Source organism: Ovis aries, chromosome 13, assembly GCF_016772045.2.
Source record: "Ovis aries strain OAR_USU_Benz2616 breed Rambouillet chromosome 13, ARS-UI_Ramb_v3.0, whole genome shotgun sequence".
Classification (NCBI taxonomy): Eukaryota; Metazoa; Chordata; class Mammalia; order Artiodactyla; family Bovidae; genus Ovis; species Ovis aries.
The window spans coordinates 15434600-15449079 of NC_056066.1; the positions used below are offsets into that span (position 1 = coordinate 15434600).

The window sequence follows — 14480 nt, forward strand, 5'->3', positions numbered from 1 at the left end:
TCTCTTGCAACCACAAGAGAATGGGAAACGCTAGAAATCAAACCAAGAGAAGGGATTTCTGTCAAAATGGATCATCCCTGGCTTCCTCCTCTTCCTCACTCTGTGTGTGTGTGTCTGAGTATAGTATCTAGGTAGTCTGTTACACCGAATCCAGAAGGATGAGTGGAAGGTGGAGACCTGTTTCTGATAACTGTTCACATTAATCCGCATAGTATCGTGGCAACTAGGACTTGGGTAGAATCGAGTCAGCTGCTGGATGGCCATTTGTGAGTCCCGTACCGTCGTGGAGTCTCCTCCTCCTAGAGCTGAGGAAACCGACAACCTGCCAGAGTGGCAGCACTCTCCGTTAGGCTGCGCAGAGCTCCAAGTGAATGATGAGAGCCTGTTTTGTAACTAGTGAATTCTTCTGGTTCCTCCTCAGCTCACAGAACCGTGGCAGTTTTTTAATAATAGGTTTGGTGGATCTGTGCTCTTGACATCCATGGACTTCTGAGTATAGGAGACAGCCCCACACTCGCTCCAGGGTACAGACTGTGGCTCTACTGATCTACCAGGAGGAGGGTATCAGTAAGTCTAGGCACACACTTAGTGCAGCACCTAAATGAAAGTCGCTCAGTCCTGCCTGACTCTTTGCGACCACATGGACTGTAGCCTGTCAGGCTCCTCTGTCCATGGGATTCTCCAGGCAAGACTACTGGAGTGGGTTGATATTTCCTTCTCCAGGGGATCTTCCCGACCCAGGGATCAAATCCGGTTTCCCCACACTGCAGTCAGGTCTTTACCCTCTGAGCCACCAGAGAAACCCTAAGTTAACCTGTAATTCACCCTATTTGGATAAATAAAGGAGTGCTTTCAAATGGTAATCACATGCCTTTCCTTGCGCTGCCCTGTGTCTCCATGCAGGATAAATGTACTTCTGGAAGCTCCAGAAACAAAATGCAGAGACCTTTTCGCAGCTGTCTTCATTTCTTTTTACAAGATGCTGATTATATTTATAATAATAGCATCAATGTATATAGCACCAGATAGTTCTAAGTTTTGACAAATAGTATGTTCCTCCGTGCCCACCTTCAAATGGTTGACCGTTGTCTTTATCCTGTAGTTATGACTGCAGCTGTGGAGCTGTGAATAGATACATCTCTCTCTGTAGGTATCTCAGCGGTTTCTCTGTTAGTCCAGGAGTCAGCGACTCTGTGCGTTCCTAATGAAGGCCATAGGACAGGGAGCTGTGAAGGAAAGCGGAGGAGACCCAGGGTTGGACCCTGATTGACAGAGATGAGTTACGAGAACTACTAAGCTCCAGAGGGATAGCATTAGTCACGCCATGTTGGTTCCCATAGATCTAACACCTGGTTGTTAAAAATCGTAAATTGATGAATTGTTTAAGGCAGTGACGTTATTGGGTCTCCCCGGTGTCTGTGCTTCTTAATAGAGATTAGACATTAATGCGGATTTATGGCTCCAGCACTGGGAACCTTTACCCATTAAGAGGCAGCAGTAGCCGACTGTGTGAATGTAAAGGAACTGGATGTGCCCCTGTGGATGCAGGAAGTTCCTCTGTCCTCAGCTCCATTTCTTTTTGACAGCACGTTTCTGTTTTTGGTGTTTTGTTTTTTTTTTTTTCCAGCTTCTGCAGCAGGCCACCTCCTCCAGCAACCTGGGTGCATTCAGTGGCATTCAGCAGATGGCGGGTAAGTCATGAGGCCCGCCTGGCGTTTGGACCGCGCTGTTGTCTGACTTTGGGGTGGGTTCAGAGGGCAAAGAAGACAGTAAGGGGAAAGAACCACAAACCTGACCTGTTGGCTTAGGTGTTAAACCTTAGAGTAAGCTGCTCGGAAGTTGATTTTTTACCCCTGGCATCTCCAACAGTTACATAACGAGAAAATTGGGGGCTGAGAATTCCTGCATAGTACCCTCCAGAAAGTAGAAAGTGTTAGTCGCTGAGCTGTGTCTGTCTGCGACCCCATGGACTTTAGCCCCCCAGGCACCTCTGTCCATGGGATTCTCCAGGCAAGCATACTGGAGTGGGTTGCCATTTCCTTCTCCAGGGGATCTTCCTGACCCAGGGATAGAACCCAGGTTTCCCGCATTGCAGGCAGTTTCTTTTACCCTCCAGAGTTGTGTTTTTTTTTTCCCAATGGGTTTGACTGCTGGAAGGTGGGGAGGGGGTGGATTTCCAGCAAGAGTCGTGTATCCAAGGCAGCCGCCATGATTGACGTCCTTCTAAAATTTTAATAACAGGCAGTCAATAAAAATGTTTTGTCCTCCATAATGAAAGCTAGACTTGCAGACCTATCTCTGACTGATACCATTTCAGTCCCTTGATAACCACAATTAACAGGGGTGCCTTTTTTTTTTTAATTTAAAAGAATCCCACTTGATAGAATTGTGCATCAGAAGCTTTTATGGGAAAGTGGAAATCTTCGCTGTCGGGAAAAAATCACAGTAGGACTGAATGTGAAAGCCAGCCCATGAAGCGTTTCTTTTGATAATGAGCTGTGTTGGCAGTGACCTAGGGGCAGCGGTTAGTGAAAGGTGGATCCTCTGAGTCACCTTCCAGGCTGATACCCTGACCCGTGCAGCAAATCAGGACATGGGGGCCAGTAACCTGCCGTGAAGAACAGTCAGGAAGCTTCTTCCTCAGTTCCAAAAATGTCGAGGAGAGTGGGCGAGGAGAACAGATTGTTGGCATATTAGAGGCAAGCACAGTTGCTTCCATCAGTGACACCCTGAGTCAATGAGATGAACCCAGGATATGCAGAGTCTAAGCCTGATTTCTTTATCTGTCACCGAGAAAGCTCCTTTTTTCTCTTTTTCTCCTGAATCCATAGCCTTGTGTTACTATTTTTCTTCTCCTGTGTCACTTTGGATGAAACTGGAGAGACTTGGCAGGAGCACACTCAGATCCCTCCTCCTGTGCGTCCTGTGGCGGTCAGCCCCGCCTTCCGTGGTGGCCCCTGGGGCTAAACTGTGCCCTTTCTGACGGGGTGGACTGGCCTGCAGTAAGAGCAACGCTCGGTGGCCCTTTAAATCTGCGGGCACCGCCCACCTATTCTGTCATAAGACAGCTTTGGGATTATTATAAAAAATAGATGTTAAAATAATAAGGAGTGAAATCATTCGGCAGAATGTTAATGAACACAGTTGAGAAAGCTGGCCTCGGAGCTAAGCATCTCCTTGAACGGTTGATTTATTTTTAGTTCTGTGAAGGGGGCTGGAGAGACAGAACTTAAATATTCAGGGAGTTTTCTACATTTTTAAAAAAGAGAAAACCTCCGGATTGCACACTCTGAAAGAAATGTCAAGATGCATCGTGTTTTCCACCAAGGCAGGATTTTTCTTCTAATCAGTCGGAACCCCCTGCCCCCAAATTCAGAATAAGAGTCTTCCCTTAGAGGAAGCCTCAGGCTCTCCCATTGCCGTGGTTACATTATGCAGAGAAGGTCACTGGGTCCCGAGGCTGCTGCCGGGCGTGTCTTCCGCGGTGGACAGGGCGCCCTGCATTAGGCTGTGAGCCCGTGGCGCACCAGCTCGGGTCAGGATGTTGGCGTCTGTGCACCGCGCACTCATTTATCAATGGAGGGTATCTGGGAGTCACCTTAGAAGGTGTGTGGAGCAGATGGCCAATTTAAAGTCAGTCTGTAAATGTGCTCGCCCTTCCAAAATACCCCTTTCTCGAACCCTCAGTGTGAAACCCAGCACCAAGGCTGCCCAGGCTGTGCAGTCAAAGGCCAAGTGTCCCATTTTTTGCTGTCTCCTTGAGTAGTGAGGACTGAGGATGGGGGTGTCCGGGTTCTTCTGCTTCACCATTTCTGTAACAAGTGCCCTTCATTCCTATGGAAAATCAGGAAGCATTATGGTATTTTTTTATTCAACCAAGTTGTGTGGCCCCCGGCTCTTTCATTGTCTCCCAAAAGTAGGGCTTTTCTCACCGTCAGTCACCTAAACCCATCCTGGAAAGTGGAGGGGTCATAGGGGTCCCTTTGTGGAAGAAGGTTCCCCCACACACTGAATGAGGGGGGGGCCCTCTTCCCTGTTTCCCTAAAAACCTTCACTTCCTTCCCGTCCTCCCTCACCTGTGAGTTCTCCTGAAGTATCGATGCTAAGAGGGTGTGGCCTCCTCTACCTGGCATTTGTGGACTACTTTGGGGCTGCTGAGAGTGAGTAAACTTATAAATTGGCAAGTGCAAATTTACGTTCTGCATACAGTCCCAATGAAACTCAAGTGAAATGCCTGGTTTTTGAATTAAGAAATTTGACTTTAGCTGAACATCTAAGCCACAAACCGTTCCATAAACTAACGGCAGTATCTTTAAGAATGACTTGTAAAAAAAAAATAATAAAAGATAAGAAACAAAACAAAAAAAGAATGAGTTGTGGAAGGTTTGGGGTCAGCGAATGGGTACAGTGTCCTGCGCGTTAACACACGAGCGTGGTTCTCACCATGCTCTCACCAAGAGGCGCCTCATCCCAGACCCCTCCTGGGGCCACAGCGCCTGTAAGCGAGTGAGCCTGTGGAGGAGCGAGAGCAGTGTCCGACTCTTGCAGCCCCGTGGACTGTAGCCCGCCAGGCTCCTCTGTCCATGGGATTCTCCAGGCAAGAATACTGCAGTGGGTGGCCATTTTCTCCTCCAGGGCGTCTTCCCGGCCCAGAGATTGAACTTGCGTCTCTTATGTCTCCTGCGTTGATAGGTGGGTTCTTTACCACTAGAACCACCTGGGAAGACCCGTGTTCATGTCTAGAGAGCCGACTCCACGTGGCAGACTTGAGTACTGCAGCTGAGAGCACCATCCGCAGACGGTGAATATCATCTCGGAAAGCAGTGATACTATGTTGCGAACAGCTCCGAAAGCAGGGTCTGTCCTACAGGAAACTGAGGTGTCTCACCATAGTCTAGAATTTCTCATCTGAATGACTAAACATTTTCTGTTTGAGGAGAAAATGAAGCTGGAAAAGAGAGAAAAAAAAAAAAAAACAGAAAAAAAAAAAATTAGGTGACAAGTTTCTAAAGTAGTTACATCAGTAAAATCAGATGAGACATCACCTATATACTTCTTTGTTCTAAAAAAAAATTTTTCCTTTCAAATTAAAAGTAACTTCAGAAGTGTTTTACGATTTTATGAAAGGGAACCTTTCCTAAATCTGAAGTTTAAAAAGCAGAGAATATAACAGTAAGGCTGAAATCTTTATAAGCCGACTGCTGTTATGTGCGTCCTTTTCATTTTTTGTGCATCCTTCAAGTTGATTGATTTTACTTTCCCTCTTGTGATAAAAATTCGTCCATTTCCCACTCAAAACTGTGGTACTTTTCCCATGAATTTCTGAAATCTCCGTAACTTGGGGTCTGAGTTCGGGCTGAGAGTCTGGATTTTTCCAGAAAAGAAAGAAGAAGGGGAAACCGGTTTTTCTGTCTTTTGTTTCTTTATGACAACGATCGTCTGGAAAAAGCATCGTGTTAGAAAAATGAGGGTAGTATTACACCAGTTTGCTTTTCACAGAGCACTTCGAAATAATCGTGGGGTTCACCCTCACACTTCACAGCATGCCAAGGAGAAAACCACCACCGGTTACTACCTAACAGTTGGAAAAACCGAAGTAGGGAAAGGACAAGGAAGTGGTGTTACACGGGTCAGCATACAGCACTCCCACACATGGCAGTGCTGTGCGGCATAGGGACCCCAGCATCCCATTCCAGAGACGGGGCAACTGAGGATGAGAGAAGGCAAAGAACAAGCTTGCGCAGAGTCACCAAGGTAAGGAATGGCGGATCCACATTTCAGAGTGGCCTGAGCTCCCTGTCCCCGCCCCCCGGCCGTCACTCAGTGCACTGCGCGTCCGCAAATCCAGGTATGTTATCACTCAGATGAGTGAAGAGACCAAGAGGCAAATCTGAGCCGTCAATGAACAATGCACAAGAACCCCAAAACTGCTCCAAGAGAAGCAATCCAGTGTCAGCCACAGGAAAACCCCCTTTCATTCTGGACAGCATCACAGATTTATCAAGGGGTGGTTTTCTGCTAAGGGAAATATTTTTCTAGGATCGGGGGGGCTTATTGATACGAAATTGCAGAGGTTATGAAGCGGTGGCCTAAGAAGAGGATCTGATGACAGACAAAGGGAAAACTGCTTCGCTTGATTTCTGACATTCAGAAAGTGAAGTTGCCCAGTCATGTCCGACTCTTTGTGACCCCATGGACTGTAGCCTACTAGGCTCCTCCCTCCATGAGATTCTCCAGGCAAGAGTACTGGAGTGGGTTGCCATTTCCTTCTCCAGGGCTAACGTTCAGAAGCGTGTATTAATTCGCTTTCAGAATCTCTGGCCTAAGTTTCCAAAGTCAGAGCGAAATCATAGCGGGCAAGTGTCTGCCTGAAAGAACCACATAGCGACTTCTGTATGGGTTGGAGATCTGGCTCAGAGCAAAGATGGTCTCAGCATGTCTGTGATGAGCGAAGAAGAGAGAAGACTTTGGCCAAAAATGGACCTCATGTTGGGGACACACTTGGGAGGTGTACAAACTGGACCCACAAAGGCCCTAGCTTCTTCCCAGAGCCCAGCCTCCCCTCCTCCACACCCCGCACTCCCTGCTAATAGTCCTTACGAGAATGCTCCATAACCACCCATCTGTCACTTTCTAACAGACCTGATTGGCAAGCGCTGGTAACAACTGACATCTGTTCTCGCTTATTGAAATGCAGATTTATGGTAATTGCTCTGAACAATAAGACACAGAATTACCTAAGGTGAACATTCAATTAAATTTTCATGCCCTTCTCCTTATAAATAATTTTTAAAATAAAAAAAACCTTCAGTTTCAAGTAGGCACAGTGTGCACTGTTCGGTACACACTTTCCTCGTTTGGAGAAGGGTTGTTTTTTCCAGAGTAATGAGGGGAAAGTTGAACCCCTGTATGCCCAACTTTTTTCTCCGCCCCCCCCCCCCAGCCATCTTGATCTTGGCACATTGTTGGATTTCCTAAAACTTATCTCAGTGTTTTGCATTTCTCGTCACTCAGATTATTTGCCCCTGGTTTGCGGGATGCCCACCCGAGCAGAGTGCTTTGTGAGGTTAAAAGGTGGTGGTTCTCTTCTCAGGGAAGAGCTGTTTCCCAACCAGAACCAGGATCACCTCGCCCGCCCACCCTCCTCCCTGGCCACCCCTCCCCCATCCCATGCCCTTTGAAGATTTTTGTGTCAGGGGAGCAGAGATGAGATGGGGATGGGGAGGGCCCCCCCTGGGGAGGGCCCCCCCTCCCGGGGGGGCCCAGGGGGTGGAGAAAAGAGCTGAGAAGGACAGGACAGGGTGTGCTTACACACACACAGAAAACAACGAAGAGCCAGACGTGAGTTCAACGTCAGCAGAAGCAACACCCCCTTTCAGACAGCCGGAGCAGGAACGGGGTGGCCAGGACTGACTGTCCGTCGGGGCTGAGCCTGTGGCAGCTGGAGGTCTAGAAAGATGCTGGTACCCGGAAGTCTGTGCAGTTCACCAGGCAGAGGACAGAGCTCGGGGTGTGTCCCCTTGGAGCCTCCTGAGCTGCCTTCCTAGCTGGAGTCCGAGGTGTTTCCCAGCAGCAGTGGGGCTGCCAGGCCCCCAAGCCCCTGCCCCGAATGGAATGGAAGGGGAGGAGAGATGTCCACACTGCAGGTGAGACCCTCTGGTTATGGGAGCGCTAGGGGCAAGAAGAGCCAAAGCATCCGTCTCCAGGGCCCTGCACGCCTGCTGTGAGCACAGTGGGATCCTGCCCCACTCGTGTCCGGGGCTCTCCCCGCACCCCACACATGTCCCTGCGACGTGCCGATGCCAGCCATGGGGCCGGGGTGTCCTCGCTGGGAGGCTTTCCTGCTGGAGGGACGGCCTGGGGAACCGGCCTCAGGCCACTGCCTGGCCGGACAGGAGGACACTGCAAGGAGCAGCTGCCTCTGTTGCCCCTGGGAGGTGGACAGGAGCGCCCGTCACATCCCCCGTGCCCGCTGCCCCTGGGCTCCTGGGTCCGGCCTTGGCATGGCCCCTGCCCTGTGTCAGCCTGCAGCGCCGATGTTCTCGGAGAATCTCTGGCTGGTTTTGTTTTCTTCCGTTGGCTTGACTGTATATGCATCATGGTTCGGGGCTGGTGGTGAGCGGGGGCCAGAGAGCGGGTTGTGGGGAGCTGTGTTCTTTGCTCCATTCTCTGCGCTGTCATTCCTGAGCTCGGATTTCTTGACTCCTCCCAGTGGCTGTCGCTGAGCCCAGGGCTGTCGTTCGATGGTTTTCTACCAGGACTCGCAGCCCTTTTAGGACACTTCGTGAGAATGAGCTTTTCCAGAAACAGAATTTCCCCCAGTCCCTGGCTCCCCTCGGCTTGGATGGGAGGCTTAGTTTTCAGCCCGGGGCCTGGGGTCTGGCCTGTCGTGGCCACGTGCTGACAGCTGGCGAGCTAGGCAGCATCTACAGGTTCTCCTGCCTCTGCTTCTCTCTACCTAAGCCCCACCTCCTCGCCTCAAACCCTCCGATGCTGGAGTCGTGACGCCTCTCCTCCCCACCTTCATCTCTGCTTTGCTGGGTGGGGTCCATGTTCTCCTGCTCTGTAGTGGTCGGTGGTTGAACAGAGCTGGCCGCTCCCAGTGTGGCGCCCCAGAACCTGGCCTTCACAGCGGAGGCAGGGCAGCCCCTCGGGGTAAGGGGCTAAGGGGACACTCGGGGAAGACGGCGGGACACAGAACCCGAGGGTGGTCGGCTGGACTCCAGGGCAGCACCGAGTGTTGGTGGGTGAGAGGAAGAAAACGCACAGACCTAATAAATATTTGCAGAATGGATTAATTAACGACTGAGGAAAATAGTCAATATTTGAAGCTGTTGCAAATACTGAAGAACGAAGAACAAACAAGAAGAACCTCGTTTGGGTCTGTAGACAATGCTCTTTATAGCAGCGTGGGAACATTTCGTGCTCTTGGTTGCCCTGTCCATCCATCTCCTGTGGCCCCACTTTTCACCTGCTGTGAATGAACATGGCTCTGTGTGTGTGTGCAGGTGGGCCTGAAAGCAAATAAGACAACGTTGGCTTGTCCTCGAGGAGCTCAGTGTCTGGCCATGGAGGTCAGCAGTCCCTGTGTGTGACGTGGAAGCAGACTGCGATGGACGCGTTGGGAGTTAGATGGCGAGCCGGAGGAGGACCGCTAACGAGTAAAGGTGCCGTTGGACACGGCCCGTCAGTCACCCTCGGAGGGGAAGAGCCTCAATGTCGGGAGGGCCCGCAAGGCTCTGACCCAGAGGAGCAGGCTGAGCTCCTCCACCCCAGCACTGGGCCACGGTTCCGCAGCGCGGGTCAGAGCAGGTGTCCTGGGAAACGCAGGCTGAGGAGGGTGCTCGGCTGATGGTTACCCGTGGCCAGATGTACAGACTGCAACATCGGTGCTAAACCCTTGTCTCGTGTGCACAGCCGTCTGTCTGTGCCGGTGTCTGGTCGTCTGCGTTACATCCTGAGCACGTTAGAGGGGCCGCAGGGACCAGGCAGGTCCGTGGTAGCATCCCCCGAAGCCCAGCCTGTGGGCGCATAAGCCAGTGTGGTCCGCTGCTTTCAGGAGCCGCGCCCAGGGGACCCCAGGGAGGCCTGTGCGCAGTTCGTGTTCCCCCAGCTCCGTTTTCCTCAGGCAAACCTGAAAAAATAGGCCCTGCACTTTCCCTTCACAGGGTTCTGTCACCACCACGCTGCCTGACCCGACCCCAGCGGGGGACAGAGCTTTGTCCCCTGTGGCACGTGCTCGAAGGAGCAACGTTTTTACGCTTGCAGGATGCCACTGGTGCCTCGTCCTGTTCCCAGCATCCCCAGGACCTATGTGGGTTTGCAAAACAGGTGCTGGCTTTCTCCCTAAGCCGCCAGGGCTGGATGCCTCCCAGAAGGAGCCTGAGTATCACTGTGTGCAAAATGGGAACCCAGATCGCAGTATGGACCTGAGGAACTCTTTCCTGAGTAGGATTAAGTCCTGACGAAGGCACCTGGGGTGGAGGAGCAGGGTAGGTAAGTGAGCCTGGCATCCAGGCTCTGAATCCAGCTGAGGCTCCACACGGTGGCTGAGGGCTTCCAGCAGGCGTGCTCCTAGAATGTTCTCTTGCCCCTCCTCCATCTCCCATCCCCCAGCCCTGTCGTCAGGCCACAGTCTGAAAAGCAGGTTGGATTCACTATGTAGACGTGTATCGAATGCCTGGATTTGAGACGTGAGAAAACGGTAAAAGTAGGACGATAACTTCATTACCTTTCTTGCAAAATTCCACTGTATGAGGAAAGAACTGCTGTTGCCTGCTTCTCAAATGTACATGATGGAGAAATGAATCATGGCAAAAAGATGTAGTGTAGAGAATCTTTGAACCTCTGGGGACTCAGGCATAGAGTCTGTGCCTGGCCAGTCCCCCCAGACCTGTCAGCAGAGTTTCATTTCTCTCCATTCTTTTCTTGATTTTCATTAGCCCGCAATTCATTCTAGTAAGTAGTTCCTCTTTGAGATACAAATATATTTAAAATACTAATATTTCAAATAAAAGTATTACGGCACTGCCATTTTTCATTCTCTTCCTTTGCAAATATTATTTGAGTTCCTAAATAAACTGAGAGAGAGAAGTTTGGGGGGTCTGTAAAGACAGTGACAGTCACAGTAGTTGCTGATAATTTTGGGGGCTCATGTCATGCCAGTTATTGTGCTGAGTCACTTTTCATTCATTATTTAATCTGCACAACCACCACATGAGTGAGGAGATAAGTAACTGTTACTACTCATTCAGGAAGCAAGAATCAGAGAGGTTGAGAAATCTGTCCAGAGTCACACAGCTTACAGATCCTGGAAGACAGATCAGTGTAACTTCAGAGCAATAAAGCATCAGTTCTTCTGTCACACCCCAAATGCATACTTGTCGAGTTTAAGGATGGAGAGTGTACCCTGAAGCCCTCCCTCCAGGTGACAGCCTCGAAGTGGAAGGCCCTGCCATGCATGGTCCACACAGAAACCTCTTGTCTTTTGTGCTGAGCTGCACCGCCCAGGAGGGGGCAGAGGGTCCTGGGCTGGGACGGGACATGTGGTACTGCACAAGTCCTCAGGGCAGCTGGGTGAGTGTGCCAGCCCCAGGGCCCTCTGTGCTCATCACCTGCCCTCTCTTTTGGGAAACGGGTAAAGTGGGCCTGGTGCTGACGTGCCCTCTCTCTCCCCACTGCAGGCATGAATGCTTTACAGTTACAGAACCTGGCCACGCTGGCGGCGGCTGCAGCCGCAGCCCAGACCTCAGCCACCACCACCAATGCAAATCCTCTGTCCACCACGAGCAGCGCCCTGGGAGCTCTCACCAGTCCCGGTAAGGGGTGGTCCTGCCGCTGGGAGACAGGACGCGGGGGCCAGCGCCAGGTGTAGGGTGGACATGCCCAGACCCCACCAGGCATCAGACTTAGTTACCACTTTACTTCATTTGTCTTTTTAACGTATCTTTATTGAAACAGAGTTGATTTACAACGTTGTATTCATTTCTGCTGCACAGCAAAGTTATACATATGTCGACAGTCTTTTTTATATTCTTTTCCATTATGGATTATGCCTGGATTTTGAACATAGTTCCCTGTGCTGTACAGGAGGACCGCATTGCTTATCCATTCTATACAAAACAGTTTGCACCTGCTAATTCCAAACTCGGTTCATCCCTGCCCTGCTCCCCACCTGGTAGCCACAAGTCTGTTCTCCATGTCGTGAGTCTGTCTGTGTTTCGTAGGTAAGTTCATTTATGCCATAATTTAGATTCCACATAGAAGTGACAGCATGTGGTATTTGTCTTTGTCTGACTGACTTCCCTTAGTATGATAACCTCTGGTTGATACTGCTGCAGATGGCTTTTTTTTTTTTAATGGCTGAGTACTATTCTATTGTATACGTGCACCACATCTTGTTTATCCTTTCAGCTGGCAGTGGGCATTTAGGCTGTTTCTGTGTCTTGGCCACTATGAATTGTGCTGTTATGAACATAGGTGTGCAGTTACCCTTTAAAGAAACAAAAGTTTGAGCGTGTGCAGTTTTATCTTCCAAGGATAAAATGAGAAGAAAAGCTTTGCGAGGGAATTCTCTCACATTCCTTTTGTTTGAAAATTGTGCTGTCCCTTCCATGCTGGTGAAGTTGCCCAGTGACGAGGCGCCTCAGTTCCTCAGGAAAGCTCTTTTCTCCTGGTTTTGTGGTGGTGGTTTGTTTTTAGCAATTTAAGAATTCCCTGTTAAAACTCAAAACCCCAAATCATCACCTGTGATACTTCACACCAGCTTCGTCCTTTACTTTTGGTTTTCAGCATGGAGGTCCAAAAGGGACCGTCTCTGTTGCTCCTCTGTGGTCCCCTTCTGGGCCTTGTCATTTAAAGTGAGGTTTTCTTTCCCCCTCCTTAGAAATTCTGTTGCCTTATTCAAAGGCAGATGCTGTTTTCTTTTTCATATGAGCCAGACCAAATGTGGTTGCTTAGACACCAGGATTTGTTTTTTAAAAAGTGTTTTGCTGGCTTGCCTTCCTCTCTGGGTTTTCTGGGCCTTGATGGATGATCTCACCTTCTGCTCTGGTACGTGGAGGCACTGGCCTGGACAATGTCCAGGCCCCTTTCTAACTGACAACCCCACGGCCCTCTATCGGCCACTCGCAAAAGATGAGCTGACTGGCCCCTACACTTCTCTGTGACAATGCAGGGTTTTCTTCTAGAAAAATAGAGAAGGAACGCTCCAGTGCCCCGGAGACCAGCCTTCTTCAGGCAACCACCGTGGGGAGGAGAGACGCCCCACAGTCCTTGATTTGTTTCCTGAACACCATGCTTCTAACTCATTTCCCTCTGAGTTCAGTGTTGAGGGAGAAACTTGAAGAGATGTTGAGGAAAGGCTGGACAATGTACCCATCACCTCATCTCAGAGCAACAGCATGTGGGACATGCCTTCATTCTTGAAATATCTTCAAAAACATACCATGACAACATGTGGGCCTCGTTCCACACAACAGATAATACTCCTGAAAAATCAACTTTGTAATTTTTTTCAAGAGATTAAGCTATAACTAATGCAAAACATAAACTGGTTATTTAAATATATTCTTTTAAAGAAATATGCATTTTTGACATAATGTATTCCCCCTTATGAAAATGATAGTGATTTTTTTTTCTTAAAAACACAAGTATTTGACCTCACTAGTGTCCTTGTTTTAGAAATTAGACTGAAGAGTGTTTTGCTAAATAAGAAAACTAAGAATTAGCCATCTTGGGCTTCCCTGACAGTCCAGTGTTAAGACTCTTTCCACTGCAAGGGGTGCTGGATTGACCCCTGCTCGGGGAACTAAGATCTTGCATGCTGTGAGGCCAAAAAAAAAGGGACATCTCCCTGTGAGGACTGTGAAAAGATTATATTAAAACAGCAATCTGAATACCTGAAACTAATACAATATTATAAATCAACTATAAAAATTTTTACCCCAATAAAATTTTTTTTTAAAAAAACAGTGTATATACATGGACTGTTTGTCAGCATTTTTAACTATATTTTGTTTGGAGTGAAAAAACTAAACACTTCTCAAGATCTGAGGGGTGTTTTATTTGTTTATATAAAAAGGAAAAGGATTAGGTCTTTTTTTTTTTTAAGAGAAAACACTATTAACTTTAATTTGGCAGAGGTAGATGATTGTAATTTTTCCAACCATGGCTGACTACCTTTTATTGAGAATAAAAAGAAGAAGCTGACCACATCACTGATAACAAGGTAGGGAAAAAAGAACACTTTTTCCCATAAAGACTCTTCCTTACATGGCAAGGAGGCAGTCTGCTCTTTGGTTCACCAATAGCAGGCTTTAAAGAGTTTAATATTGTCACTACATTGAAATTATTCTCCTGTTCCAGAAGTGACCATTATCATATATGGACATTTTGGTGAAGAGTATGTGGCCTGTTTTTTGCTTGGGAAGCTTCATTCAACTTTATGAAAATATATTCGTCCATTGTGATAGCTGGGTTGGGAATGTGCCTTGGTTCCAGGGAATCGGAATTAATATTCCAACATTTTGTTCTCCTTTAGTAGAAGGCTCGTGGGTTTAAGAAGCCAAGTGCAAAAGCGTCTGTCAGCTGATCAGTGTTGATCCTGTGATTGATAGCTAGTGCTTTCAAGGGACGGTGTAGCCTTAGGCGCGGGCCTGGGTGCTGGGGACACAGCCAGGAGCAGGACACACTCCCGCCCCCGGGGGTCTCCTGTCTCTTACGGGAATTCGGACAGGGAGCAGTCACAGGAGCTGTGTGTATGCCAGGCAAGCGCTGCGAAGAGGGCCCAGGCAGAATATGGAGAGAGGGGATGGAAGGAGGCTTTCCCCTTCCGAAAGGTGGCGTGTGAGCACAAACCTGAGGAAGGTGATGGAAGCATGGCGATGATCCGGGGCAGGGCTGTCAGGCAGAGGACCCAGCAGGAGCAGGCTGCGAGGAGGCGGCGGACTGGCGTGACGCCATCCTGAGGAAGCGGTGAG

The 14480-nt window shown here is 49.2% G+C and overlaps 1 protein-coding gene across 36 annotated transcripts in view; it reads left to right on the forward strand.

Annotated features, from left to right (window-relative positions):
• The window catches only part of CELF2 (CUGBP Elav-like family member 2), a 555810-nt gene that overhangs the window by 508379 nt on the left and 32951 nt on the right, over positions 1-14480 (forward strand). For all 36 annotated transcript variants that reach the window (XM_042230301.2, XM_060397192.1, XM_060397193.1 and 33 more), the window contains 2 exons: positions 1628-1691; positions 11184-11318. In XM_042230301.2, coding sequence (XP_042086235.1) covers positions 1628-1691; positions 11184-11318 — 199 coding nt within the window. The remainder of the gene's footprint in view (positions 1-1627; positions 1692-11183; positions 11319-14480) is intronic.